Source organism: Poromitra crassiceps (assembly GCF_964638095.1).
Source record: "Poromitra crassiceps genome assembly, chromosome: 19".
In the NCBI taxonomy this organism is placed as follows: domain Eukaryota; kingdom Metazoa; phylum Chordata; class Actinopteri; order Beryciformes; family Melamphaidae; genus Poromitra; species Poromitra crassiceps.
The window spans coordinates 12890025-12917817 of record NC_139646.1 but is presented as its reverse complement, the minus strand read 5'-3'; the positions used below and the strand labels follow the sequence as shown (position 1 = coordinate 12917817).

The window sequence follows — 27793 nt, the reverse complement described above, 5'->3', positions numbered from 1 at the left end:
ACTTGAAATACAATGTTTACAAAAAAATGTATTTTTGCCATCATTGTTCTGGAATAAAAAACAAAAAAATACATCTACGTCAAAACAGGAATTAAATTAAAGGAGAATTTCGTTTTTTTTTTACCTGGACCCATCTCCTGGCATTAATTATGATTTGGCCACTCACCCAGCGATCTCCGCTGCGTTTCTGGCCGTCCTAGCGTTGTTTTGAGATCAATAGCGTCCAAGTCAGTCGTAAAATGGAGCTGATTTGGGGCCAAGTGTGAGCCTGTCTTTCCTGCATCTAAATAGCTATTTTTATTCCCGTTTTTGCCGCATATCGCCATAATCTGATCCGTCAACATCCACCATAGTGATATTTCCCCCCAGGCTATTTCCTGGTCTCTCCCAGGGACCAAATTACCTCAAACGTGATCTCGGTCACCAAGTCTCGTGAAGTCCCGCGATACTTTCCTGCCGACTGGTCAACTAAACAGGTAGGACGCTTTGCGGTGGTGGTTTTAGCCAGACAATTGGACTCGAGTCATAGGGACTCGGACTCGAGTCGACTCGAGTCGCAAATTTGACGACTTCCGACTCGACTCGGACTTGGAAGGTAAATACTTGAAACTCGACTCGGACTTGGAAGAAAATGACTCGAAACTCGACTCGGACTTGTGACAAGATCAGCCGAGTGCACCAGCTGGGCGTACGCCTAGGTTTACACGCTACGTCCGATGTAGAACTCAAAGTTACGACTTTATGACTAGTGCACCCTGTATGCGCTGCGTCTGTGTATGGAGCAGGCGTAAAAGTTACACCCAAATGCGTAGCTACTCACTGACAGCTGTCTCATCTTGATCTGCGCGTGATGCGGCCGGAATCTTCTCCAAAAATATCGATCGATATGTGCTGTAAATATAGACGTTTTGGGCGCAGGACCTCCGCTCGTCGGCGGGTTTTAAGCTGATGCGTCGGAAGATCTTTCAATTTCTTCCTGACTTCGTCAACTGCCCGCAGTGCGCAGTCTGCCATCGCATTCAGTACTGATTGCACTTGTGATCAAACTGCTTGTGTTGGCGCTGTTAAATTGAGCTGTGAGAACGTTTCTATGCTTTGAATACAACTCTATAAGTTTGAGCTGAGTTGGAGCTGTCTGTCAGCTGTCTCGAGCTCATCTGAGAGAAGTGTGTTGCTTGGCAACAAGCACATATTAACGTGAACGCGCACGTCTGCAGCCTAAATAATCTCTGCCTTGTCATTTTTTCTAACCTGTGACTCGACTTGACATAACCTGTGACTCGACTCGAAACTTGACTTGAAATAACATTGTGACTTGACTTGACTTGCCGACAAAAGGAAAGACTTGGGACTTGCTTGAGACTCGGGACCAATTGACTTGAGACTCGCTTGGGACTCGGATCAGAGGGACTTGGACAATTGTCTGGTTTTAGCATAACCTATGTGGGGTTTGGCGTAACCTATGTGGGATTCGAAATAACGAAGGTTATGCCAAACCCCATAGGTTACGCTAAAACCACCACCGCAAAGCGTCCGACCTGTAGTTGACCAGTCGGCAGGAAAGTATCGCGGGACTTCACGAGACTTGGTGACCGAGATCACGTTTGAGGTAATTTGATCCCTGTGAGAGTCCAGGAAATAGCCTGGGGGGAAATATCACTATGATGGATGTTGACGGATCAGATTATGGCGATATGCGGCGAAAATGGGAATAAAAATAGCTATTTAGATGCAGGAAAGACAGGCTCACACTTGGCCCCAAATCAGCTCCATTTTACGACTGACTTGGACGCTATTGATCTCAAAACAACGCTAGGACGGCCAGAAACGCCGCGGAGATCGCTGGGTGAGTGGCCAAATCATAATTAATGCCAGGAGATGGGTCCAGGTTAAAAAAAAACGAAATTCTCCTTTAAGTCTGAGTGACTAGTGTGTGTGTGTGTGTGTGCATGCATGCCCGTTAGGTTTTTTAATCCCAGCTTGTAAGTATGTTTTACCGAAAGTCCATCTCAGCCAGGGTCTCCAACAGCTCAGTGCGAACCAGCCAATAGGAGCAGTCCCTCAGAGCCAGCAGGTCTATCAGCAGCTGTAGACCCAGTTCACTCAGGGTGCTGCTGCACACCGTCATGATGCAGTGCTGAAACATACACACACACACAGGTCAGATACACAAACACACACACACGACATACAGATGCATACAGATACAGCAACATGCATCTGTCTTACCCTGACTGCAGAGCAAGCCATCTTGCAGGTGACGGAGGATTCATCTTTCAGAGTCTTCTGGAGCAAAGGCACCAAGTCCAGTAGGGACAGAGGGTTACCTGTGGGAGGTGGGACAGGACAGAGAGATGAGACGTCCACTAGGGACAGAGGGTTACCTGTGGGAGGTGGGACAGGACAGAGAGATGAGACGTCCACTAGGGACAGAGGGTTACCTGTGGGAGGTGGGACAGGACAGAGAAATGAGAAGGCGAGAGGAAGGATTAGAAAGAATTTCACAGCAGCTAAAGAGATGTTTCAACTGTATTTGGGACACAATACTGTATTCAACACCATCATCCAAGCCTTGAAAGCATCAGCACAAAGACACAGACTCTGACCTGTTGCACTCTGCACACTGGCCAGCCAGGTGTGTATGTTGTAGCGCGTTTTGGTGAGTGCGGCCTGTATGATGGCTCCGCACAGGATGGCTGTGGCCCCTCTGATCTGGGGGTCCCCGTGGTCAACGAGGCCCAACACATCACTGATATACTGCTGCTCTACACGGGGACAGAGGAGGAAGCAGGCTCAAAGACAGTGTAGGTGTTGGAGTAATCTGTATATGGGGCCCAATGTCCGAAAAGGCCTGTGTGACTCGATTCTTACCCTCTGCTGGAACGCCGTCCAGCGGCTCCACGTAGAGGGAATTAAAGAAGGCCTCAGGATGCAGCGCGGCCGCTGCCCCGATACAGCTGACTGCCAGGGCCTTCACGCTCACTCGCACCTCCTTGTCAGGGACCAGACCTGTGGAGCAAAACAAAATGCATAAAACCTTCTTGAAACACGCAATAATCGTCTTTGAGTTCTTGAAAAGTGCTATATAAGTTCAATTTATTATTATTATTATTATGGCAACACACACAATCTTGATATTGCCATATGTTTAAGTTTTAAGTTTTATAGTTGTTCATAGCAGTGGCAAACTGGCAAATATAGTTACTTCTATGAGCATCCATTTAGGTTCTTCGAGATCTTGGCACAGCTTTGACAGCGTTTATCATTCTCTCCCATCTCAAACTTTCAATGTTTCTGTTCAGGTTTATATTCTATATTAGTTTTATTAGTATTCCGGTATAGTAGCTGAGTAGGACAATCTGATTTCTAACCCTCCCAAGATCTGTATCACAAACCCATCCTTCACCCCTTTTCCTAACAAGGGTTAATATTCTACCTTGGGTCAGGCAGGTTATTATGTTCTCTTATCTTCTATATTGTCGAATTCACGTATTCTCACCATTCTTTTGTCCCGTCAGAAGGAAGGAAGCCGCAAGAAGCCGTACACAGTGCACCAGTGGTGCCGCCTCCTGGTCTGTATAGTGCAAAATTGGACCCTTTATTCTTGACGGCTAGGAAACAGGCAGCAAAATTAGACAGTCAGATACAGGACTGCATTCACTTCACAGAGTATGTCTACCTTGTTGTCTGCTTCAGGTTCATTCACTTCACAGAGTATGTCTACCTTGCTGTCTGCTTCAGGTTCATTCACTTCACAGAGTATGTCTACCTTGTTGTCTGCTTCAGGCTCAACAGGTTAATTCACTTCAGAGTATGTCTACCTTGTTGTCTGCTTCAGGTTCATTCACTTCACAGAGTATGTCTACCTTGTTGTCTGCCTGCTTCAGGTTCATTCACTTCACAGAGTATGTCTACCTTGTTGTCTGCCTGCTTCAGGTTCATTCACTTCACAGAGTATGTCTACCTTGTTGTCTGCCTGCTTCAGGTTCATTCACTTCACAGAGTATGTCTACCTTGTTGTCTGCCTGCTTCAGGTTCATTCACTTCACAGAGTATGTCTACCTTGTTGTCTGCTTCAGGTTCATTCACTTCACAGAGTATGTCTACCTTGCTGTCTGCTTCAGGTTCATTCACTTCACAGAGTATGTCTACCTTGTTGTCTGCTTCAGGTTCATTCACTTCAGAGTATGTCTACCTTGTTGTCTGCCTGCTTCAGGTTCATTCACTTCACAGAGTATGTCTACCTTGTTGTCTGCCTGCTTCAGGTTCATTCACTTCACAGAGTATGTCTACCTTGTCTGCTTCAGGTTCATTCACTTCACAGAGTATGTCTACCTTGTTGTCTGCCTGCTTCAGGTTCATTCACTTCACAGAGTATGTCTACCTTGTTGTCTGCCTGCTTCAGGTTCATTCACTTCAGAGTACTGTATGTCTACCTTGTTGTCTGCTTCAGGTTCATTCACTTCACAGAGTATGTCTAGTACCTTGTTGTCTGCTTCAGGCTCAACAGGTTCATCCTTTGGTATGAAGCGATCCACGCTGCTGTCTGAAGCCTGCCTGTTGTGACCTCGGCCTTCCAAGAGGTGAGGCTTACTCAGAGCTGCACAGTCACTCACACACACACACACACACACACACACACAATTAGAGTTGCGCGATCTTGACCTCAGTCAGATCGTCCAATCACCACCCTTTGACATCGCCAATGCACGATGTCATTGCAAGCCCCCCCAATCCCCGTGGGCAGACAGTGTGTGTGTGTCAGTGGACGCTGATGGCAACTTGCAGAGAGATGTGTGGCGCAGCAGTGAGTGTGTGGGGTTCGGACTATTTGTCAGTGAATGGATCCTGCTGCTGTATATTTTGACATGTTTCTGGTGTCCGCGGTGATGAAATGGCCCATTTCCACCGCTGGTATCAACGCGGCCCCGCCCAGCTCGTCTCGCTTTTTTGTCTCATTTCACCGATCAAAAACGTGGACAGCCCGGGTTGAGTCGGGGTTGAGTCGTGCTGCTTTTGGTCCCTGCTCTGTTGAGGTTCTAGCGCTGTGAACCCGGGTTCACACGGTGACGTGAAAACACTGTAGACGACTGATTGGTCAGGCAGAATCGTGTTTACTCTATCTACTGACTGTCAATGCTGCATACCAGTTTGGTGGGGCTTACCTTCTCTTCTGTTATGTTATTTCCATCAGTCTTTTGTGTTGCAGCCTTGTGTTGCTGAAATAAAATCGATCCTTACTCAGCTTTAACATGACGGTGGTTTTCAATTGTTTTGAGAGAGAAAAAATTGTAATTAAAGATTTTGGTGGCAGGGCTCATTGCGGACATCAGAAACATGTTTGAATGCAGTAGGCATCAGAAACATGTTTGAATGCAGTAGGCTAGTAGCGTTTGTTAATGGTCTGGTCTGATCAACATCCATTTGGCAGCATCAGGATACTGATCAACACACACTCTGCTCAGTCAAACTGCTGCGTCGCATCTCTGCTGTCAGGGAGCAGCCACACACGGGGGGGCGGGGTCAGGGAGCAGCCACACACGGGGGGGCGGGGTCAGGGAGCAGCCACACACGGGGGGGCGGGGTCAGGGAGCAGCCACACATGGGGGGGCGGGGTCAGGGAGCAGCCACACGGGGGGGCGGGGTCAGGGAGCAGCCACACACGGGGGGGCGGGGTCAGGGAGCAGCCACACACGGGGGGGCGGGGTCAGGGAGCAGCCACACACGGGGGGGGGGCGGGGTCAGGGAGCAGCCACACACGGGGGGGCGGGGTCAGGGAGCAGCCACACACGGGGGGGGGCGGGGTCAGGGAGCAGCCACACATGGGGGGGCGGGGTCAGGGAGCAGCAACACGGGGGGGCGGGGTCAGGGAGCAGCCACACACGGGGGGGCGGGGTCAGGGAGCAGCCACACACGGGGGGGCGGGGTCAGGGAGCAGCCACACACGGGGGGGCGATCGAAATCGGCTATGGAAAATCAATCGTCATTTCAGCCATTGAGTCGACAATATACGATCCGATCGCCAATCGGCACAACCCTACAAGCAATATATGTAAGGGTTAATGCACGACGAGGTGTACATTATCACTTTTTAAGGGACGACGCGAGAGGCATGAACCGTCCGAGGGGAAGCCGAGGATGGTTGCCTCCGCGAAGTCCCTTAAAAAGTGATAATGTACACCTCGAAGTGCATTAACCCGCTTATACCATGGTCACTTGCCAACAAAACAATAAGACCAGTCATTTATATTTCCATGTGTAATAAATAAAGCAATCTAAATGGCTAAATGTCTGTTATTCATACTGTAAATCAGTCTTCCACGAAATAAAATAGTCCCTCCCACTATTCCACCACCCTCCGTTTTAAAGCCGACTCAAACGTTAACTTTATCACAGGAATGCGGGTTTAACGATGTTTTGCGTTCTACATTAAATGAAGACATTACCGTTTGGCAGCTTGCTTTATTTTGTATGATAGATACGTATTGGCCAAGTATATTAACATTTAAGAGCGAAGAGTTTCAGGAAGTAACACAGAGCAGCGGGGGCTGTATGTGGTGACATGCAGAGAGAACTCTCTCTCTCTCTCTCTCTCTCTCTCTCTCTCTGTGTCAAAGGCCGGGCTCGTCCCCGCTCGTGCACGAGCCGAGGGAAATCTCCTCTTTATCACAGGGTGATCAAGAGTTTTCAGGTTCAGGAAGTGAAACAGTGCAGCGGGGCCATAGCACTGCATGTGCTGTATGTGGTGAAATGCAGCTCTCTCTCTCTCTCTCTCTCTCTCTCTCAAAGGCCCCCGCTCATGCACGAGCCGAGGGAAATCTCCTTTGTCACCGAGAAGAGCCTGGTGACGCGAGGTTAGAAATGTCCGAAACGAAAATCAAAATTGTAAATAAGAGTTATTTTTGATAAACTGAGCACACAGGGGTGATTTAAATACTTACTTTGACCGAGTCAATTTTTTTCTCAACGTCCAAAATTGTCATATTAACCCTTAACGGGGGTATAGAGCTCAAACTGCTCTCCTGATAACACTGATGAAACTATGGCGCATTGATATGAACGGTGAACAGACCATTTAGCTAGGTGTCCATTATCACTGTACAATATCACTTTTTAATGGACACCTTGCAGCCAATCAGAATCGAGTATTCACCCAGACCATGGTATAACAATAAATAGTCCACACGTTTGTGTGTTTTATGAAACAACATACCCAATGCTGACTGTGAGAATGGTTCTGGGTGCTCTTCATGAGAGGAAGGTGCTGCTCCCTCATCTTCCTCATCCTGTAGTGTTCCAATCTGCATCCCCGAGTATTGGCTCTCAGTGCCGTCCACGTCCAGTACCTTGTGTGTGTACACAAACGCACGCACGCACGCGCACACACACACACATACACACACACACACACACAAAGAAGACAACTTCTCATGATGGAAACCAAACGTATTTCACAGATACACAAATTACAACCATTTGCATCATTTGAATGCAAGCACATGCAAACGAACATACAGAACATTTTAGTGTACTACACAGTAGCATCAGTAGCTAGTTAGATTTTGTGGGTTGAAGACAGGAGACATGGCATACTGAACAAGGAGTACAATGAAAGCCAAACAAATCTTCCCCTATCAAAAAAAACAAAAACACTGTTGAATCATGCTTGGGTCAACGCACTACAGAACAAATCAACTACATACTGGAAAAAGCACAGGCCTGACAACACAATTCTGGTTGTCACAATCCCAGATTTTTTAAGCCATAGGAAGAGCAAGCTTTTGATCCAAACAAGTATTCAGCTTTTAAATTAATTCCTCCTAAATCAGCCCAATCCGTGTTTCTAAAATTTTTACTGGTGTAACCTATTTGAGAAGCACATTATTTTTATGCTATTTATTTGCACAACTCCAGTTCTCTGATTAGCATGGGTTAGAGAAACGGAGGCTTTCAAAGAGAACTCGTTTATTTTTGGCAAGGTAAATAAACTGCTCGTCGTTCAAGAATTTGAATGCTTTTTGTGTGTGTTTTTTTCTTTCTTTCTCAATGGCCTCTGCTGGACCAAAAGCCCGTCACAGCCTCCGGGAACATGGATAGTGGAAAACCAAATCTGAAGGGAAATGTCAAAGGAATTGATTGATGGCCATCATGCTTCTACTTTGAACTCTTCACTGCAAGCCACTAACATGGGATGTTGGGGTAGCTTGTTTTTTGCCAAGGTCTTTGAAAAGCATCTGGGATTTCTGGGAGGAAATCATTAAACACGGAACAGAGGAAAAAAAATAAGGGGTAATGTAATATCATTGAGAACAAGAGGGAAAAGTAGCGGTAAGAAAGTTTGCAAGACGAGGAAATAAGCAGGGAAAGTTCCGTGCACGGGTTCGACGGACAAGCGAACGACACGAGGAAGAATGAAAAGGGCAGAAGTCTACAGACAAGCAAGCCACTCCCAATCGGTTCAAGGTGTCCAATTGGCTGACCTTGTCACTAGTGCTAGAAGAGGAGGTGGCAAAGAAGGATGAAGAGGAGGAGAAAGAGAAAGAAGAGGAGGTAGAGGAGGACGTGTAGACAGAAGAATCGCTGTCTGTGGCATCGGGACCCTCGGTGGAAGTCGGCGAGGGTGGGGACTGCTTGATCACCCGCGGCAATGGAGTGCGCGACTGCGGCGAGGGGGGGGGGGGGGATAAAGGAGAGGGGGGCAAGTAGAATTAGCAGAAGGGACAATCTCAATAGCTTGGGAGGGTAGTAGATTAACAAAATGATGTATGTAACTGTATGAACCTCCCAAAAAAACAAAAGACTGTCCTATATATAGACTACTAGAAAAGGATGTTACATCACATCTTCTCCAATGTGTTTTGATGAGATCAAAATCTAATTAACCCAAAAGGATTACAAAATATATGCAAAGCAGAATATGTTAATTAATAATTAATAAATACATAAATAGAAAAAATGTATTGCAAAAAGCCCAAATGATGACTGGGCTGAGAAAGATCTTGTCCATTCTACCAATCCTAATTCTATGAAGTGTAGCACCACCCGTAAACCAGGGACGAGGTCATTAGAGACACTGCTCATAAGTAATGATAAAACTGCAAATGTAATTGAATCCTTCAATATCCAGGGAACAATATGATACTCTGTTATCCACGCGCAGACATGTACAAAGACACAAAAGCATCTTCCAGCTGTATTCTGGAGCCGGCCCAGCATGAATCTCTTCCTCACTCGCACACCCAACCCTTCAGACTGACCAGCTCTGCTCCTCACTCGCACACCCAACACACACACACACACACACACACACACACACACACCAACCCTTCAGACTGACCAGCTCTGCTCCTCACTCGCACACCCAACACACCCAACACACACACCACACACACACACACACCAACCCTTCAGACTGACCAGCTCTGCGACGTCTGATGGCGTGACAGCAGAGTCCGGTCCCTCTGTGGTGGTCTGGGAGGAGTCACTGGGCGGGAGCGAGGGATCGTTGGTGCCTAGCAGTGTCCCGGATTCCCCCAGGGGTCCTCCCTCCGGCGTGGCGTTCTCCGGCGTGGTGTAGTCAGCCGTCTCCGGGGTAACGTTGGCTCCACCGCTGGAGCTCCGACTCAGCATGTCCTCCTCGTTGTCGTTGGGCGACTCGGGAGTGTCTGACGCGGACGTTCCACCGCCGCCCTGCTCTGACGAGGCGCTGAGGTCCACGGAGTCGCCGGGCTGCAGGGCGTGCTGGGAAGAGCGCGGCTGCTCGGTGATGATGTCCACCTGGGCCGCAGAGGAGCCGTCTGTCCCAACCACCGATGCTGAAGAATGGAAACGCACAAAGCAAAATCTTTCAATGGGGTGTTTATCAAATTATTTCCTCGCAAAGTCAGTATTGGTTAAAAAGCCTCTGGCAACAGAGTCTCACATATATTTATTGTATGATCACAGACCATCACATGAATTAATGAATTAAAAACATGTCCACACCTATGATCTACCTTATTTTTGAATGCCCCACTGTAAAATGATTATGGGTGCAAGGTCTGCAAAACGTGAGTCATAAATATCAAAGGGTGTAATTTATCGCGGAGAACACGTTACCGACACAAAACAATGCTGCGCCATGGTGCCAATATTGCCAGCTGTGCCAATTAGCGACTTTACGGAGGACTTTACCCCTAGTAAGACGTAGGTGTAAAATTTAAGTTCTAACTTAACTCTAACTTGACATCAGCAATCTCCTGAGATAACCCCAAAAAATGTTAATTCATTGTTGTTTTTTGTTTAATTTTTTCTCCCCAATTGTACTTGGCCAATTCCGGTGTTACGGTCGTTGCTCCGCCTCCTCTGTCGACCTGGAGAGAACCGTTAGACTAGCACATGCTTCCTCCGATACATGTGCAGTCGCCAGCTGCTTCTTTTCACCTGACTGAGGAGTTTCACCTGCAAGACGTAGCACGTGGGAGGATCAGGCTATTTCCCGCAGTTCCTCTCCCCCGATGAGGCACTAGTGCAGTGACCAGGACTCATACCCCACTGGCTTCCCACCCACAAACACGGCCAATTGTGTCTGTAGGAACATCTGACTAAGCCAGAAGTTAATTGAATTTTCATATTTTGCATACAGTTTTTATATGCAGTCAAGATCACAAATTGTATATTTACAAGAAAATCACAGAATTGCCTTGCCAGGGGCTTTAACTAATTAAAGGCTCCCTACAAGTGGGTTAACTTGCATTGGACCATGTGCATACTGAAAACAGCCAGGCTTAGCTTGACATACTGTAAATACTAATACTTACTGCAAACAATGATTAGGAACAAAACTCCATGACCTGTTTTAACCATGTATCACTTTCCAGACTCAAAAAGACCATTTTAAAATTTGGCCTGGTTTCCACTTTTTACATTCCTGTTCTCCTTAATATCTAGTTTTCCCACATACAATCAGCTCTGCAACTTTACACACATGACTACAGTCTGTGTGAGTCAATAGCGGTGTTAGTGTGAACCTTTCCAGGTCATAAAGTAATATCAGCAAAGAGCATCACTGCCCCTAAATAATTTACTTTCCTTCTCCTGCTGGCCATCTCTCACCTGTGAAGGCACCTGTGGTGAGCTCTGTCCTCTCTGGGTCGTCCTCCAACCCATCCTCCTCCCCGGACAGCACCTTACCTGGGAATGACCAGAGAGTAAAAGAACAAAATAACACATCGGCATAAACACTGGTGGGAGAGAGAGCAAGGAGCAGGAAAGAGAGACTGAAACCTGCATGGGGGCAATTCAGTTTCAACGGATTCAATCCAAAATGGAAACGGCAGCCACATAATATTCGAATGGCAAAATTTTCATCTGCCATTATTTCTTAATAAGTTGCATGGCCATTTCATGCCAAAAGATTTCAAATATTGGAAGAATTTAGAAGAAAATCTACTTCTTGACTGAACCGAAGGTAAATTGGTCCATTGGTAAGAAGAGATGAGAGGAGGCAGAGAAACTAGTCACCTTTCTGTTTCCTGAGGAGGAGTGGACTGCAGGAAGACCCTCCCCCCGCTGCAAACGGCAAGAAACGGGAAGCAGAAACAGGAAGTGAGGAAGAGAAAAGCAGCAAAAGCTCCAAAAGACCAGGAGGAAATGGAAACAATTCATGACTGACAACTTTAGGGAATGGATTAGTGAGCAAAGGAAAAGGCCACCAACAGAGAGCAGGGCAAAAACCAACAGCAGAGCACCAGGGCAGTTTGTCAAATAATTTCCTCACAAAGTCAGTATGGGTTCACTAATTAACAGCTCCCTCCAAGTGGATTAACTTGCATCGGACCATGTGCATACTGAAGACAGCCTCCTCGATTGCCACAATTTATTTTTTCATACCCATCCCTTGTTGCAAAACAATCAAATGTGTAGTGTGGGGTTCTAGTGTTCCTCTATTTTATTCATGCTAGGTGTAGTGTGGGGTTCTAGTGTTCCTCTATTTTATTCATGCTAGGTGTAGTGTGGGGTTCTAGTGTTCCTCTATTTTATTCATGCTAGGTGTAGTGTGGGGTTCTAGTGTTCCTCTATTGTATTCATGCTAGGGGCCTGTGTGTGTAGTGTGGGGTTCTAGTGTTCCTCTATTTTATTCATGCTAGGGGCCTGTGTGTGTAGTGTGGGGTTCTAGTGTTCCTCTATTTTATTCATGCTAGGGGCCTGTGTGTGTAGTGTGGGGTTCTAGTGTTCCTCTATTTTATTCATGCTAGGGGCCTGTGTGTGTAGTGTGGGGTTCTAGTGTTCCTCTATTTTATTCATGCTAGGGGCCTGTGTGTGTAGTGTGGGGTTCTAGTGTTCCTCTATTTTATTCATGCTAGGGGCCTATGTCAAACCACTGGTGGGGCTGAATGACATCATGTGAGGGGATGGCAACCTTTCTGAACATGGTCCCAAGCCTTACAAGTGACGCCTGAGCAGCGCTGAGAGGCTGACTGATCGACGTGTTTACCAATAAGCTCGAGGATGCTGCCAGAGCGCGCGCGGCTCTCGGCGTCCTGGCGGAACACGGTGGCCCGCTGAATACTGCCGGCGGTGATGAGCATGTGCAGAAGCTCTGGGGGCGGTGTCCTGAACATCTGCTGTAGGAGCTCCAGAGCAGCTGTGACCACGTTGTGATCCCGGTGCTGTGTGTAGTGGAGGGTCAGCTCGTACACCTACAGACAGACACAGACAGACAGACAGACAGACAGGGGAGGAAATGTAACATTGATTCTAAACTTTGAGCTTAGGTCAGACACATGGACATATGGGCTGTGCAACAATTAAGGGTATATATGCATAACAAATGATCATAGTATTGGCATAATGGTCTAGCCTAAAATAGTTTATTTCACTTCACATCCTTCTGTTGTTGAAAATAGTGAAGATGTTGATAGTGACAAGATGTCAAAAGTGCAGTCAAATAATTGTGTCCCTTAAATCAGTTACAACTAACAACTATCACGATTAAAATATATTCCAAAGTAATTGGAATTATACTTTTAGCCATAATTGTGGAAGCCAAATGTACACACAAACTCTCCCTCTCCATTTACCTGCAGTAGTTGTTCAGGTGTGGGCTGTACGTCAGCCTCTTTTCTCATGACTCCGAAGCTGCCTTTGAGGCTGGTGGTGTTGACCTGCTGCTGTAGTAAAGGCATCAGGTAGCGAAGGGTTAATAGCACCCCAAGGATCAGATGGCTGAGGTGCTCCTCATCCACTGGAACCACCAGACCTGGAGAAGGAAAAGACAAGGGGTCAGAGGGTCTGTATCTGACCTAGGTGAGTGGCACTTCCATATTCCTGATCTGATTCTAGAAAACAAGGTGTATTACCCCATTTACACCTGGCATTAAAATGTGTTTTGGGTGATCAGATTGCAATCTGCAGTGCTTGACCACATGGAAGTACAGGTGTAAATGCACCCAAGAAGCATTGAGAACAAATTGTGATCTGATCAGCCAAACCACCTCTGGAGATGGACCAGTGTCAAGAACACATTGTGACCACACTGAACACAAGTGGTAATGCAAATGCATTCTCAATCCACATTAGGGCTGTCAATCTTCCTCAATAATCCAATTCAATTTTCAGTGCTTTATTATTTTAATATTTGATTTTTAATCGATTTTTAATGAATTTTTAATTTTACTTATAGACTTCTATAAATCCCAATCAGCATGTTATTGTTATGTACCGTTCTGTCCACTAAAGGGCAGTCCAACCACTCAAATGTCCCGTTATAACCATCAACATAAATAAATAGGTTATAACATGTAACATTGACCATTGAATGAGATAGATTACATGATAAAATTAAACTACATGAGATAGATAGATTACATAAGAAGATTAAACTCGTGTCAAATCCATCTGTGGTCAAGGCGATCTTTTCTTCACCGATCATTTTTCTGATGTTACTGAGTCCAACTCAAGCCAGCAAACAGAAGCTAGATGATTTTATTTTCAAAATTAAAGTGCTAACGTATTACTGCATGACTCACTGCAGGTTAAAATTGACTTTTTGAAGGCACACCATTATGTTAATTTAAAACAACATTGCCTAGATCTCATTAAATTGTGGACATTTATTCATTCCCACTTATTAGACACTATTTCTGAGAATTCAGAAAAATTCAAACGGAAAAAAAACGAATTTGGGATTTGTTGTTTTTCTCCCCGTTGTACCGGATTCGTACCGAACCGTGACGCCGAAACCGAGGTACGTACCAAACCGTGACTTTTGTGTACCGTGACACTCCTAGTGTACATGTGTGTGCATAACTGCATATCTGCAAGTTTGTGCGTTTGTGAATGTTTATATGCAAGAGTATGCATGTGGGTGAATGTTGACTTTTGTGTGTCCTACCCAGCAGCACATTAAGGAGCCAGGTGTAGAAGTAGCTGTTGCGCCTAGAGTGCTGGCAAACACTGACAGCTGAGCTGGCTGCTGTCCGTCTGATAGTGGGGGAGCTGGACTTCAGGTTGGCCACAAACGACTTCAACAACACCTGGGGAAAATAAGGTTGGGGCACAATAGAAAAAATAAGCTTTCGAGTTTCATTGTGGTCATTTTCAAAAGCGGACATGTAAGTATTCTCTTACAAGAGTGTCCTCATATTCATTCATTTTTAATCTGTCAATCTATCAAAGGCTATGGTGACATGTTGCACTAGCGCCTCGTCTGGCCGGTTGGGGCGCCTGTTCAGGGCAAAAGGGAACTGGTGGGAATAGCGTGATCCTCCCACGTGCCACGTGCTGCCGGTGAAGCTCCCCGCTGTCAAGTGAAAAAGGAGGAGCTGGCAACTGCACATGTATCGGAGGAAGCATGTGTGTTTCTACGGCTCTCCCCAGATCGGCACGAGGGGGGTAGCTACCAGCGACCGGGGCAGCAGGGGGAATTAGCCAAGTATAATTGGGGAGAAAATGGGGGGGAAATCAGAAGCAGAAACAAGGCTAGGTCGGAACCTAGCATATGGTCAGTGCGATAAAGCATTCACGAGCATCGGCACTCAAATCGGCACACAAATTGGACTGGACAAAGCCAGATATAGGGCCTCGCACTGGCCAAAGAATTATAATAAAAAAAGCCTATGGTGACATGTTTTGCTCATATTGTTGTTAGATTGTCAAAACCACCACTCATCGCACTTAAAATAAAAACAAAATAATCTGGATGCAATCCTGTCTCAATGGGCATACAAGCAATGTAAATAGATGGAGAGAGCAGGAGAAAGTAAAGCAGACAAAGATTTTAATAAATACAGCCACATGGCCTGTGGATCTGGCATTTTCAGGCTAGGAGTGGACATACAGTGATATGACCTCAGAAAATTTGATCTTTCTACCACCACGGAGACCGGGGTTCAATTCCCGGCAGCGGTACTTCTCGCTTGGACGTTCCTACAGACACAAATGGCCGTGTCTGCGGGTGGGAGGCCGTTGGGGTAGTCTCTTGGTCGCTGCACTGCCTCCTCTGGTCAGTCAGGGCGCCGGTTCGGGGGGGAGGGGAACATGATGTATAGCATGATCCTCCCATGCGCTACAGTATGTCCTGCCGGTGAAACTCCCCGCTGTCAGGTGGAAAAAAGCAGCTGGCGACTGCACATGTATGGGAGGATTCGCACAAGTGAATCTTTTTTTCCGCCTTGGTGTGAATGCACAGTTAGAATCAGATCTCAAACATCACATTAAAATGCAGGCTCTGTCTGACTACATAGCAGAGCACTGCTTGGGACAGTTTTTGAAAATGCTAAAACACAGTAGTGAATCATCCCAAGTTTCTTCACAATCTGACCAGTGGTGTCTCGGATAACAAGTAAACAAATGTCGTAGTGCCCCCCTTAGACCATCAGTGAAATTTTAAAACTCTCAACAACTAGGGTATTATAGAAAATCTCGACTTTACCAGTAGTATTCACTACTGGGTCTTTGATGTGATAATAACAGATGTAATTGAGATATTTTTGACAGCACTTAAAGGGAGCAGTATTCCTGAATTTAATGTTTAGATGAGAGCCAAGATGGGGAATACCTTGTGAGAGGAAGCCTCAGGAAGGGGGATTTGATTTCAGCCAATTCTAAAAATAGCTTTGAGGTATAACAAGTCAAGCTGATGCCTGATTGGTTAGAACAGGAAGAAACAGGAGAGAAGCTACAATGCTTGCCCTAAAAAAACTTTTCAAAAACGAAAGTCGCACCAAGACAATTGTTTATAAGATACTGCGCCCCTATTTAATTTCCAGATCACACATTTTCAAATGGAGTGTGCATACCTTGATTTCGCCATCATTGGCAAAGTGTCCCAAGGCCGCCATGATCTTAGGAATGGCTGCAGCCAGCGTCTCCTGCACAGTCTCCTCCTGACGCTTGGTGATTCTGGTCAGGCATGGCAACAGGTTGACCAAGTAGGGTCTGGACCACAGGGGAGACATGAAGGGAGGCATGGGAAATTATGCAAATAGAGGAAAGATGAGGAAAGATGAGGAAAAAGCAGTGTTTGGAACTAAGTTACAATAGTGTTATCTGTGTGCTTACCTGCATTTCTGTGGCCTGATGAGGTGGGCAAGTTCAGCAAACCTCCACAAAGCTGCCCTCAGGCTCCGAGAGGCACCATTCTACAGAGATGCACACACGCACTCAATCACCACCACTTGTATCATTATATTACAGATATACAGATGTATTATTACTTATAAGAAATGCACCAAGCATTTTCATAAATCATCATTTTCTATAAGACTAACCCTCTATTGCCTAGTGTTGCCATTAGGGGTTGCACGACTCCAGATTTTTTTTACTTTTCTATCAATAAAGGCATTGATTAGTCATCACGTGGTGCATTGTTGGTATTATAATAATAATAATAATAATAATAATAATAATAATAATAATAATAATAATAATAATAATAATAATAACAACAATAAATATATCTGTCAAGTTTTGTGATCATTGGACAAACAGGTGTGGAGTTATGGCCTTGGCCTTTTATATTACCGTACTGCCTTTTAGTAAAATTGAGACAAATCCATTGTTGTCATTTGACAGCGCTATGCAATAGATGGCTAATCTCAAACATCATTCATTAGTGTGGGGGCATGATACTGTAGCATGACTGACAATATAGACAGTACCTTTTTTATTTCTTTGTACAGCTCCAGCTGCAGTCTAGGCAGGTTGGAGTCCATCAGTGCCTGGGGACAAAATGCACAAACATTTATTGGGCTGAGCAATACAGTAATACTAAGTATCTAATTCTAATTTAAGACATGGGTGTTCAAAGGAACAAGTTGGGAGAGGATGGGGAAGAGAGCATAAGCTACAGGTTTCAGGAGTTCTGCTCACTTTGATGATTTTGTTCAAGCACTCGTCGGCCACCATCCGGACATCTGATTCGCTGTCATCACTGCAGAGCAGGAACATCTCCATGGCGATGCCCAGCAGCTTCTGGAACTCCGGCGATGTTCTGCTCCCAGAACCATAGAGACAAAAGCGAGACGAGAGTCATTACACACATACTGCACAGTCAACAGGCACAGTTACTCACGTGCAAAACTAGGGGTGGGCGATATGGCCCTAAAATAATATCACAATATTTCAGTGTATTTCTGTGATAATGCTATTCTTGACGATATGACAAAATACTGAAAATGAAAAATATTGTATTATTAATTTCAAGAACATACATTTGCAACAAAATAAGTGTTATAGTTTTATATGTCAGCATAAACATAACAGTCTGCCTTCAAATACCATCTTCCGCACTACTGAAGCCACTCCCCTTTTTGGAATTAAGTCCTCCACCATGGAGCCTCTTTCTGCCATGCTTGTTGCTGTGTGTAAGTCACACCGTTCGCAGCATAACGGTCGGAAATAGTCGGAATAGAGACATTATCACGATATCATATATATGAATTTTTGGCGATATAAATATGAATTGTAATGATATATCGATAATGATACGGCACACCCCTATGTTAAACATTGCCACTAAAACCACACAACTTTTGAGCCTTGTTCACATTATTACCGGTACACACCCATGTCAACAATCACATCAACACGTACTAAAGTGAAGTCATTCCATAAGGCTGCATCTCTGTCAAACAGCTTTTCATGAGTTATCTTCTATCCCTCTCTCCCTCACAAGAACACACACACAGATAATATTATACGTGGAGTAGCCATCTATATATTGTGTATGTATTTAGGGATGCACGATAATTATCGGACCGATAAATTATTGGCCGATATGGCCATTTTGTGTTATTATTTATTCCGATAATGGCCTTTTTTCAGATAAATTAACAGCCGATAATCAGGCTTTGTTTTTGCCTCGGAAGCGGAGCTATTGTTGTCGCACGCTCGTGACGTCACAGCTGTGACTGCAGCGCTGCCTGGCCAAACATGGCTGCAGCCATTACGTGACTGTTTTTCACAGTTTCAAATGATCACAAGACTATGCAATTCGTAATTCATGTCCCAAATGGGTTTTGAGAGCGGAGGGGAAATGTCTGAGCTGGCATTATGTTCAACCAAACCTGGCGAGGACGCAGCAGATTTCTTTGTTATTTACGTTAGCTGTTGTCGTTAGCGAGTGTTAGCTCACATAGCGCAGCCTACACTTCAGGCTCCCCCGCTTCACAGACAAACCGCTTGTTGTGATCAAACAGCCCCACAAAAGCACTTCATACTCACAGAGGTGGCGTAAACATAGAAACGAATGGAAACCCCTTTATCTGAAATGAAACGTCCAGGGATTGTGTCTTTCACTCCAAAAAAACAACCCGCTAACGTTAACCTAACCACGCTAGCCGGGAGTCCCACTATAAACCAAAGGGACTTTGTAGTTGAGCTGCAGCTGCTGGACAGAGCCATCTTTTTGGAGACCAATAATAAGGAGAAAAAAACATTACATAAAAATCATCAGTCAATATCACATAGTGTCTTTTCTTCTTTAATCTGGTGGCAGCATTTTTCAGTAAAAAGTGAAACAACACGGATGGTTTATAGTGCCTGCCCCATTCACTGGACCTAGGCTACCATTCACTGAGAACTGGCACCAATGCAAAATTTGAATGATCAGTAACATGACAATAAGAGTCTAAATGACTATGCCTTTTGTCATTGTGTTTTATCTGCAGACTAAGCAGTCATTGGCTTTCGGTTCTATAAAAGCCTTTATTTTGGTATCGACTATAATTGAGTGATACACTTTATTAAAACAATTCTATCATAAGTGTTCTTTGATTTGTGTTCACAGTGATGTCAATTAGATTTGGTTAGGTCAGAGCTATGCTCACTACATCTGCCTTTTCTTTTTACCTCAGGTGTGCATAAAATACAGGTTAACACATTCACTGCCAGACGTTTTTTTTTTTACTGTAGTTAGCTTCTGCCAGAGGGGTTTTTTGAGGATTCTGGCTCATCTTTCAAGACCCGAGGATTCTTTTCTGCTAAGATTTTGTGAACACACAATATCTCAAAAGAACTAATAGAATGTGTGCTTTCTCTGTCTAAAAGAGTTAGTTTGTAGAGTTAGTAGTTATGTAAGCATTAGCAGTTGAATACAGCATGGTTTCAGCGTCAGAAAAATTATTCAGAGATAAACGGCTTTTTGTGAAATTCGATAGAACAGTCACTTTAACCATTCATTTTTGGCTCTCTCTCTCTCTCTCTCCCTCCCCCTCTTGCTCTCTCTCTCTCTCTCTCTCCCTCCCTCTCGCTCTCCCTCCCTCTCTCTCTCTCTCCCGGAGACGCACTAGGTTTAATCCTAGTGAGAGGGGGAGAGGGAGAGAGAGAGAGAGAGAGAGAGAGAGGGAGGGAGGGAGGGAGAGAGAGAGAGCGAGAGAGAGAGAGAGAGAGAGAGGTTGAGAAGTTGCTTCCAACTCCTCCCTCCGTGGGCGTTCTTCTTGGCTGCAGCGGCCGTCACAAGCTTGTCACCAGTCTCACTGCTTTGCTGCTGTCCTGTGCCTGTCTGCGCGGCCGCTGTTTGAGGAAGTCTGGATGGACTCGCTCGCTTCTTGGAGTTTTGGTTGAGAGAAGCTTTTGCGATTCTGGTCATATTTATGCTGCGTGTTTCAAAGTGTGTTCCACCTGTAATCTATTATGCAAATTTGCAATCCCGCATCGCCAGCAATCAGCGCGAAAACGAAAGCGTTTTCCCCCATCCATTTTCATGAGAATGGCTGCTTTTTGCTTGCCTTCCTCTAGTCAGGAGGGCACTGTCGCCACTTAGTGGCTCGGTGGAATGGGTTGTAAACGTTCGGTGGCTCCAATAATTATATAAGAGATGTAAAAGGGTTAGATGCACATCCCACGGTCAAAAAAAAAAAAATCATTTTTTTGACGTATTAATACGTCATTGGCAGTCAACCGTTGGATTATTTTTGACGTATTAATACGTCAATGGCAGTGAACGTGTTAAGAACTCAAAAAAATATATTGTATATTTTTTTATTATAACAATTATCGGAATATCGTATCGGTTATCGGCCAGGAGACCGCTCATACAGTACTGTCATGCATAGTCACCCCCCAAAGGCCCATTTTGAGCCAGGAAAAACCCTGGGTAAGATTTGATTGAATTGAACTAGATTTTAGTTCAGCTGGCAAGGCCTACCTCAAAGACTGAGCCACGATGTTCTCACATATAGTCAGGCAGTGGGTCACCCGGTCCTTCTTTGTAGTAGCCTGTTCCTTTTTCCTGGGAAAGTGCAAAGATAGCAGAGAGAGAGAGAACGCAAGAGTGATCAAAAACCAGGGTTCAAAGACAGAAAGCAAGAGGGATAGAAAACCAGGGTTCAGAGACAGAAGGGGTGTGTTCATGAAATGAATGGAGGTGATGCCCTCTCGGGGCGGGATCTTAATTAAATCTCTTGCCGCACATTGCCCAACAAAAGAATGGATGGAATACAGAGACGTCACGGTGCATGGTGCATACCAAATTCGGGTGTCAGTGACACTCCATAAACTACTGCTCACTCTGTTGTCTAGCGTTCATTGTAAGGACATCAGCTGCACAAAGGTCAAGACTTGAAAGTGTCAAAACCCTGAAGGGGAACAATGTAGAAGACCTGCATAATGCCTGTCACATTCAGTGGAACATAATCTTTGGTAAAGTGAAGAGCTTAAGGAGGCAAAAAGAGACATATCGTGCATTCCTTTATAACTGGGAACTGGTAATCTTACGGTTCAAATGTCATGAGCTGGGAGAGTGACGTCACCAGAACTGGTATTTATCATTCCAAACTCGTAGGAGCCTCAGCAACCCCGACCTCAAAAGTCCAAGATGGCTGTCCGTGCAACAACAGCAGTTATAATCGTAGTAAATGCTGTTTATTAGCACTTCTGTCTTGTTTGTGTCTCATTAAATCAGCTGTACACACAGCACTGCCTATGTTCTATTTGTGTGGACATGTTGCTGCAGTGTTTGTATGCGCAAAATGCCTTGTTATCAACTGTTATCAAATAAAAGAGAAAAATCCTCACAAATACTGTCAATAATGAATCTGGAGATATCTTTCCACAGCTTTTTTGTATATGAGCAATACCAGAACAGGTGAAAAATATTCTCTGGTTGATCTTTACAGAATGAGCAGTTTACATCAATATCACGCTTAAACTTGTTCAGGAAGCAGTTGGTTGGATAGTATTTGTGAATTATACTTTAACTTTATTGGTTAATAGAAAGTTGTGAGGTAGTGACCACACCTCAGACAAACTAATACCAGTGACTAAATTATTCAAATAAGCACAAACATAAGAGGTGGAAACGTCTTCTTGGAACAGAGAGCGGATAGCTCTGTTATTATTTTTAGAGAGCGATGAGAAGCAGGTTTTCCCAACAGGGGAGGTAAGTAGGTCTATAGGAGGCGCCTGCATAGGGGATGAGAATCCTTTCAATAGCATTAAAACACCTGATGGAATAGCTCCAAAATACCATTGCATATTCTTTAGGACTGCCCAACTTCTATCTGTGTGGACATGTTGCTGCAGTGTTTGTATGCGCGAAATGCCTTGTTATCGCTAACAATGGCTAGCCTGGCTAGCGACTGGATCTGACCAAGAGCCGACTCGTTTCAACGGATGTGACGCAATTCAACAGTGAACTTCCCAGCTCCAGTTTTCTGCAAATGGAACGCTAACAAAAGGGACGTGACATCATTTACCCTCCACATCCCAGTTATTTTGCGATAAAGGAACGGGCCAATAGAACTTGTACTCCATCCAATCAAAAAAGGACGGAGTACTTCTTGTCCCATGGAATATAGTCTCACGTAGTCAGACCCACCGTCGACGTCATCAAGCTTCCAGTGATGGAGGGTCTGAATCATACGAGACTTCCCCCGGCGCCAGGCAGATGCCTCCGGCGTAATCTGGTTGGCTGGGCTGTGACAGAAGTAACGTTATACACCGCGTCATACAGCGTGCCTCCCATATTACAGTCTGTTCAGTGGAACACCGTAAAGCACCGTGAAGAGAGAAGCGATAAAAGGAGCTGCCAAACAGTAGATAGACTGTCTTGCAGGATTGTAGTTTATCTCTATTGTCCGAACGGAATGATTTGGAGCAAAGAAGGCAGCCAAAGTTTGCAGTTTTAGTCGGCGTGGTGGTGAAGTTGATGTTTTCACCCAGGGGTCTATTAGCTGTTGCACACATTCTGAATACGGTACACCTCCAACAAGGTCCGTGGTTGGTCAATGAATGTGTCTGCCACGCATGTTTGTTTGTTTTTGTCTTGGGGGGCGGGCGTTGACTAGCCTAGGTAAACCCAGCCACCACGTGACCTGCTCTCTCAGTTCCCAGTCACTATCAGTCACATAGTGACTGAGAACAGGTCTGAGAGCAGGTCACGTGGGGGATGGGTTTACCCAGGCTAGGCGTTGACCACTTTTGAGAGTTGTGCTCCAGGCGTAAGGCTCGTTTGAGATGAGCAAGTTCTGCGCAGATTCGACCAGCGCCTTGCTTAGCATGATGCATGATGGTTAGAAAAGTTGTCCGACTTGCTCCGCCTGCGTGAGCCACGGGACTCTCGTGAGAGCGAGGCGGGCGCAGATTTGGAGCGAGGTGCTGCAGTTCCTCCCCATCAACTGTGCCCGACTGCACAGCTCAGAGGATGACGAGAAACGCGTCAAGCTGAGCGCCCATTGGTTCAACACAGGTGCAACACAAACCCACAGTGACGTGTAGAAACTTCTATATTATTTCTATTCCAAGCCATCACTCCATATTTTAAATACCACCTGTAATGCCTACATTGAAATAAAAATAAGAATCTGAAGGGTTGGGTCATTTGATCAGTGAGTGTGGGTGGCGCTAATGCATGTTTTAATGTGTTTACAAACCACTGCTAAACAAAACTGTAGAAGAAGAAAAGCAGCAGTGAGTGTGCAGCATGAATGGTGTGCAGTCGGGGGTGTTCGACTTGTTGATGCCTCGCCTGACTGCGGTCGGCTGCTCTCGTCTGCTTTCCAGGCGAGGCAGCAGTCAACTGTAGATAACATCTACGGCTGGCACTGCGAGACTACATGGAATAGGAAAAGGATGGGATGTAGGCATAAATGACGTCAGACTTCAGTGAGGCTAAAGTTACCATCTTTATGCACCTACCTGGTCCACTGGCGAAATCTGTCTCAAGATGTAGGCTACTGTCTAACGTTACCCATGTTTGCACACAACCACTGCAAAGTTAGAAAATGCTGAAACACCCATCATGGCTCACAAAATAGCCTTGTTGTTCCGAGTTCAAGGCAGAAGCCTTTTAATTGGGGGCTGTGCACGTAGCCCCTTTGACAGGTGCGTATGGCTACGTTAACTAACATTAACGTTATTTGTGTTAGCTGGGCAGTTTCTAAAAATTGCCTAGCGACAAGTGTAGCCTTATCTTCAACAGCATTAGCTGATCGATTGTGATTAGCAGTATCCATAGTGTCGTTGCATCCTACAGTAGCTTAGCTTCAAACTAGCTAACGTAGTAAACCTCAGCGTTGCTAGACTAGTGGCAATGGCCGCGCAGGCTGCTTGCCTAGCCCGAGCACTATAACTTGGATGCTTTGCTCTCCATCCACCGTGTGAATACAACATGCACTTACTGTCTCTGGACAAGCTCCTCTGCTGTTGGTGGTCCCTGTTGTTGCTGGAATGACTTGAGAGATTCAAAGGCCTTCATCAGTTTCTCCATGGTGGCCATTTTAGCAACCAGCACTTACCAAGCTAGCTTAGCTAGCCAATATTTACAATTTCAGCAGGCTAGCACAGTGGGGACAAAATAGCACACGGTGACGGGAAGCAAGCGGTGTGTAGCGCGGCGAGAGTGCTAACGCTACACTGCTCGCGACAACTACCACCACCTCTCCGGCTTCTCTTCGGTGCAAGATTCCTCTTATTCCATACTAGCTATCCGTGAATGAATAGGGTGTTGGGTAATAAAACCATCTTTGATGTAGCGTTACCCGTTACCCCGACAAATCTCACACGGAAGTGGGAGATGACAGCTTGACAGAGAGTAGGGGGGTATCCAACATCGGCAGCCAATCAGACTGCGACGTTTTACTGATAGACTGTGAAAAGAACCAATGGGTGGTAGATAAGTGTTTTGTTGCCGTTATAGTCACGGGACCGCAGAAATCCCGTGCAGATCGTGATTCGTAATCATACGCTAGTTCTCATACCATGGTTCATACCCCTAGCCCCTAGGAACATGCAATCACTGTGTGTGTGTGTGTGTGTGTGTGTGTGTGTGTGTGTGTGTGTGTGTGTGTGTGTGTGTGTGTGTGTGTGTGCGTGCGTGCGTGCGTGCGTGCGTGCGTGCGCGTGTGCGTGTGTCTGTTTATTTGTTTATTAAAAGAATCCCCAGCTCTCCCGCCAAGACGACCTCTAGTCTTCCTGGGGTCCAAGCACATTACACATTACATGACACATGTGTGACCACTTGAAATGCCAGGTGTAAACGCCCCCAAGACGCATTGAAAAAGGATTGCAATCTGATTGGCCAAACCACCTCCGGAGGTGGTCAGGGATGCAGTGTATACACATTGAACACAAGTGTAAATGCAATGTGTCCTCTCAATCTGGATACAGCAACTGTAGGCTATGCGGATTGAGAGGACAACCATTTTGGGTGTTAATAAGTTATCTGGATGTTATCTGGATAAGGAAAAACGCTAACGCCAGGTGTAAATGGAATCAGGCTAATGTGGTCAAGCACAATCTGATTGCAATCTGATGGCAGAAAACGTATGTTAATGCAAGGTGTAAATGGCCTCATAGACACAGAAGCAGAGAGCAATGTGGATGTCTGTGTGTGTGTGTGTGTGTGTGTGTGTGTGTGTGTGTGTGCGTGCGTGTGCGTGCGTGCGTGCCTGTAGACACAGAAGCAGAGGGAGCAATGTGGATGGCTGTGTGTCTGTACCCGTTTATCTCTCCAATGAGATGGCCAATCAATCTGAACTGCACATTGGCCTAAGCATTGGCTTAGGCAGGGAGTGATGAAGTGGATTTTTTAATTTCCCCAAACTAAGCTGTTTTGGTGCACACATCCCCAAAAGGCTGTGTACATATGTCACACACATCCCCGGCACGTATGGACTAGTCCTGTGAAACATCTAAAAGCAAATCCCATGGGGGACCCTGGGACAAAATCTTATCAAATGGGTGTCTGTAGTCTCATTTGTGTCAGTTTAGGGGTTCCTTGACATGAAACAGTTCGAGAACCACTGCCTGCAACCCCATTTGCAGCACAATGTAGTTCACCACCCTTTTAGCGGACAGTTTTCACCCTAGGATGCTGAAATTTGGCCATGGAGATTGGCCATATATATATCAATATATATGTGTATGTATAGAGAGCATATTGAAACATGTACATAACTAATATATATGGTGATGGTAATAGTTATATGTATAATTATTAAGATATGGTAATGGTATATAGGTATACATAATGTGATGTAGTTTTATGTATATTCTACACATCTGTAATGGTATGTAGGTAATTCGGATGTATGCAATATCTTGAAAGGTACAGCAGAAGTATGTATGTATGTAATATCCGAAATTGTACCGTTTGTACAGAATGTATTTTTTTATACAGAATGTAAATTTTGTATGTGATATCTTGAAACTATGCAAGTTGTTTGATATCTTGAAACTATGCAAGTTGTTTGACCCCAGGAAGAATAGCTGCAGCTCTGCTGTAGCTAATGGGGACCTTAAATTAAGACAAAGACAAAGTGTATGTTCATGCCAATCTTAATTGGCTAAGTGGGTGGTGTCTGTCTGAGCGGTGTCTGTCACAATTCGTGATGGAAGTGATGTCACTCAACTGAAAGTGATGTCATCAGTGATGTCACTTGAGCAATTGTGATGTCATCAGTGATGTCATCTTCTGTGGTGTTTTATGGCAGTTGGCAACCTTTATGTTGCATTACCGCCTCCTTCTGGATTTATCCATCCATTGTTTCCCTACATTCTGACGTCCGTCTGGCTTAATCCCTCTTCAGTGTAAATCCTTCTTGGCTGAGGCTACATAAGTGGTGGGAGTATAAGTAGGGAGAAGAGGATATGGGTGAGTTAAGGGGAAAAGGTAGTTTCTCCAGTCTCAACCTAGAAATTGAGTGCACGTTGCACGCAATTTTAGTTGGCTAAAAGGGGGCTTCACAACAACAAAATAATGAAACACCAATAAGTCAGGACACAAGTCACTTTTTTTATACAAACGGCAGTGTATTATTTCATAATTACAAATGTCAGATATGGTACAACAACCAGTGATACAACTTGTACAAGAATTACAATGACTGCAGTGGTTGAACGACATGACTGTACAAATACAAAAAAAGAAGAAAATCAAGAAGTCCAAGGCCCTGTTTGAATACCAAGAATGCAACTGTTGTTCTTCCTTTCCTTGATAAATATCACTGATCTGGCATGTCTGGACAGATGAATGTGAAACACTGGAGCACCTCCAGGCGTATATCGCTCTAATTTCAAAAGTAGACAGACTCAGCGATATAGTCAAGGAAGTGAGGATCTCGCTCTTCTAAACATCATCCCAGTTTTGGAGATGCACCATCACTAATTAGAGGAAGGGAGGAGTTTGGAGACGCACCATTGTTAATTAGAGGAAGGGAGGAGTTTGGAGATGCACCATCGCTAATTAGAGGAAGGGAGGAGTTTGGAGATTCACCATCACTAATTAGAGGAAGGGAGGAGTTTGGAGATGCACCATCACTAATTAGAGGAAGGGAGGAGTTTGGAGATGCACCATCGCTAATTAGAGGAAGGGAGGAGTTTGGAGATGCACCATCACTAATTAGAGGAAGGGAGGAGTTTGGAGATTCACCATCACTAATTAGAGGAAGGGAGGAGTTTGGAGACGCACCATCACTAATTACAGGGAGGGAGGAGTTTGGAGATTCACCATCACTAATTAGAGGAAGAGAGGAGTTTGGAGACGCACCATCGTTAATTAGAGGAAGGGAGGAGTTTGGAGACGCACCATCACTAATTAGAGGAAGGGAGGAGTTTGGAGATGCACCATCGCTAATTAGAGGAAGAGAGGAGTTTGGAGATTCACCATCACTAATTAGAGGAAGGGAGGAGTTTGGAGATGCACCATCGCTAATTAGAGGAAGGGAGGAGTTTGGAGATTCACCATCACTAATTAGAGGAAGGGAGGAGTTTGGAGACGCACCATCGTTAATTAGAGGAAGGGAGGAGTTTGGAGATTCACCATCGCTAATTAGAGGAAGGGAGGAGTTTGGAGACGCACCATCGTTAATTA

At 45.2% G+C, this 27793-nt stretch overlaps 1 protein-coding gene across 2 annotated transcripts in view; it reads right to left on the bottom strand.

The window, feature by feature from the left end:
• Positions 1 to 24199, bottom strand: part of htt (huntingtin) — a gene marked incomplete at its 5' end in the record, with an annotated part of 64304 nt that extends 40105 nt beyond the window's left edge. For both annotated transcript variants that reach the window (XM_083656247.1, XM_083656248.1), the window contains 18 exons: positions 1998 to 2137; positions 2230 to 2327; positions 2607 to 2765; positions 2872 to 3009; positions 3500 to 3611; positions 4485 to 4600; positions 7214 to 7346; positions 9418 to 9815; positions 11095 to 11172; positions 12476 to 12680; positions 13062 to 13240; positions 14375 to 14516; positions 16281 to 16419; positions 16543 to 16622; positions 17142 to 17201; positions 17353 to 17473; positions 20630 to 20713; positions 24102 to 24199. In XM_083656247.1, coding sequence (XP_083512373.1) covers positions 1998 to 2137; positions 2230 to 2327; positions 2607 to 2765; positions 2872 to 3009; positions 3500 to 3611; positions 4485 to 4600; positions 7214 to 7346; positions 9418 to 9815; positions 11095 to 11172; positions 12476 to 12680; positions 13062 to 13240; positions 14375 to 14516; positions 16281 to 16419; positions 16543 to 16622; positions 17142 to 17201; positions 17353 to 17473; positions 20630 to 20713; positions 24102 to 24199 — 2480 coding nt within the window. The remainder of the gene's footprint in view (positions 1 to 1997; positions 2138 to 2229; positions 2328 to 2606; positions 2766 to 2871; positions 3010 to 3499; positions 3612 to 4484; positions 4601 to 7213; positions 7347 to 9417; positions 9816 to 11094; positions 11173 to 12475; positions 12681 to 13061; positions 13241 to 14374; positions 14517 to 16280; positions 16420 to 16542; positions 16623 to 17141; positions 17202 to 17352; positions 17474 to 20629; positions 20714 to 24101) is intronic.
• Between the last annotated feature and the right edge of the window lie 3594 nt (positions 24200 to 27793).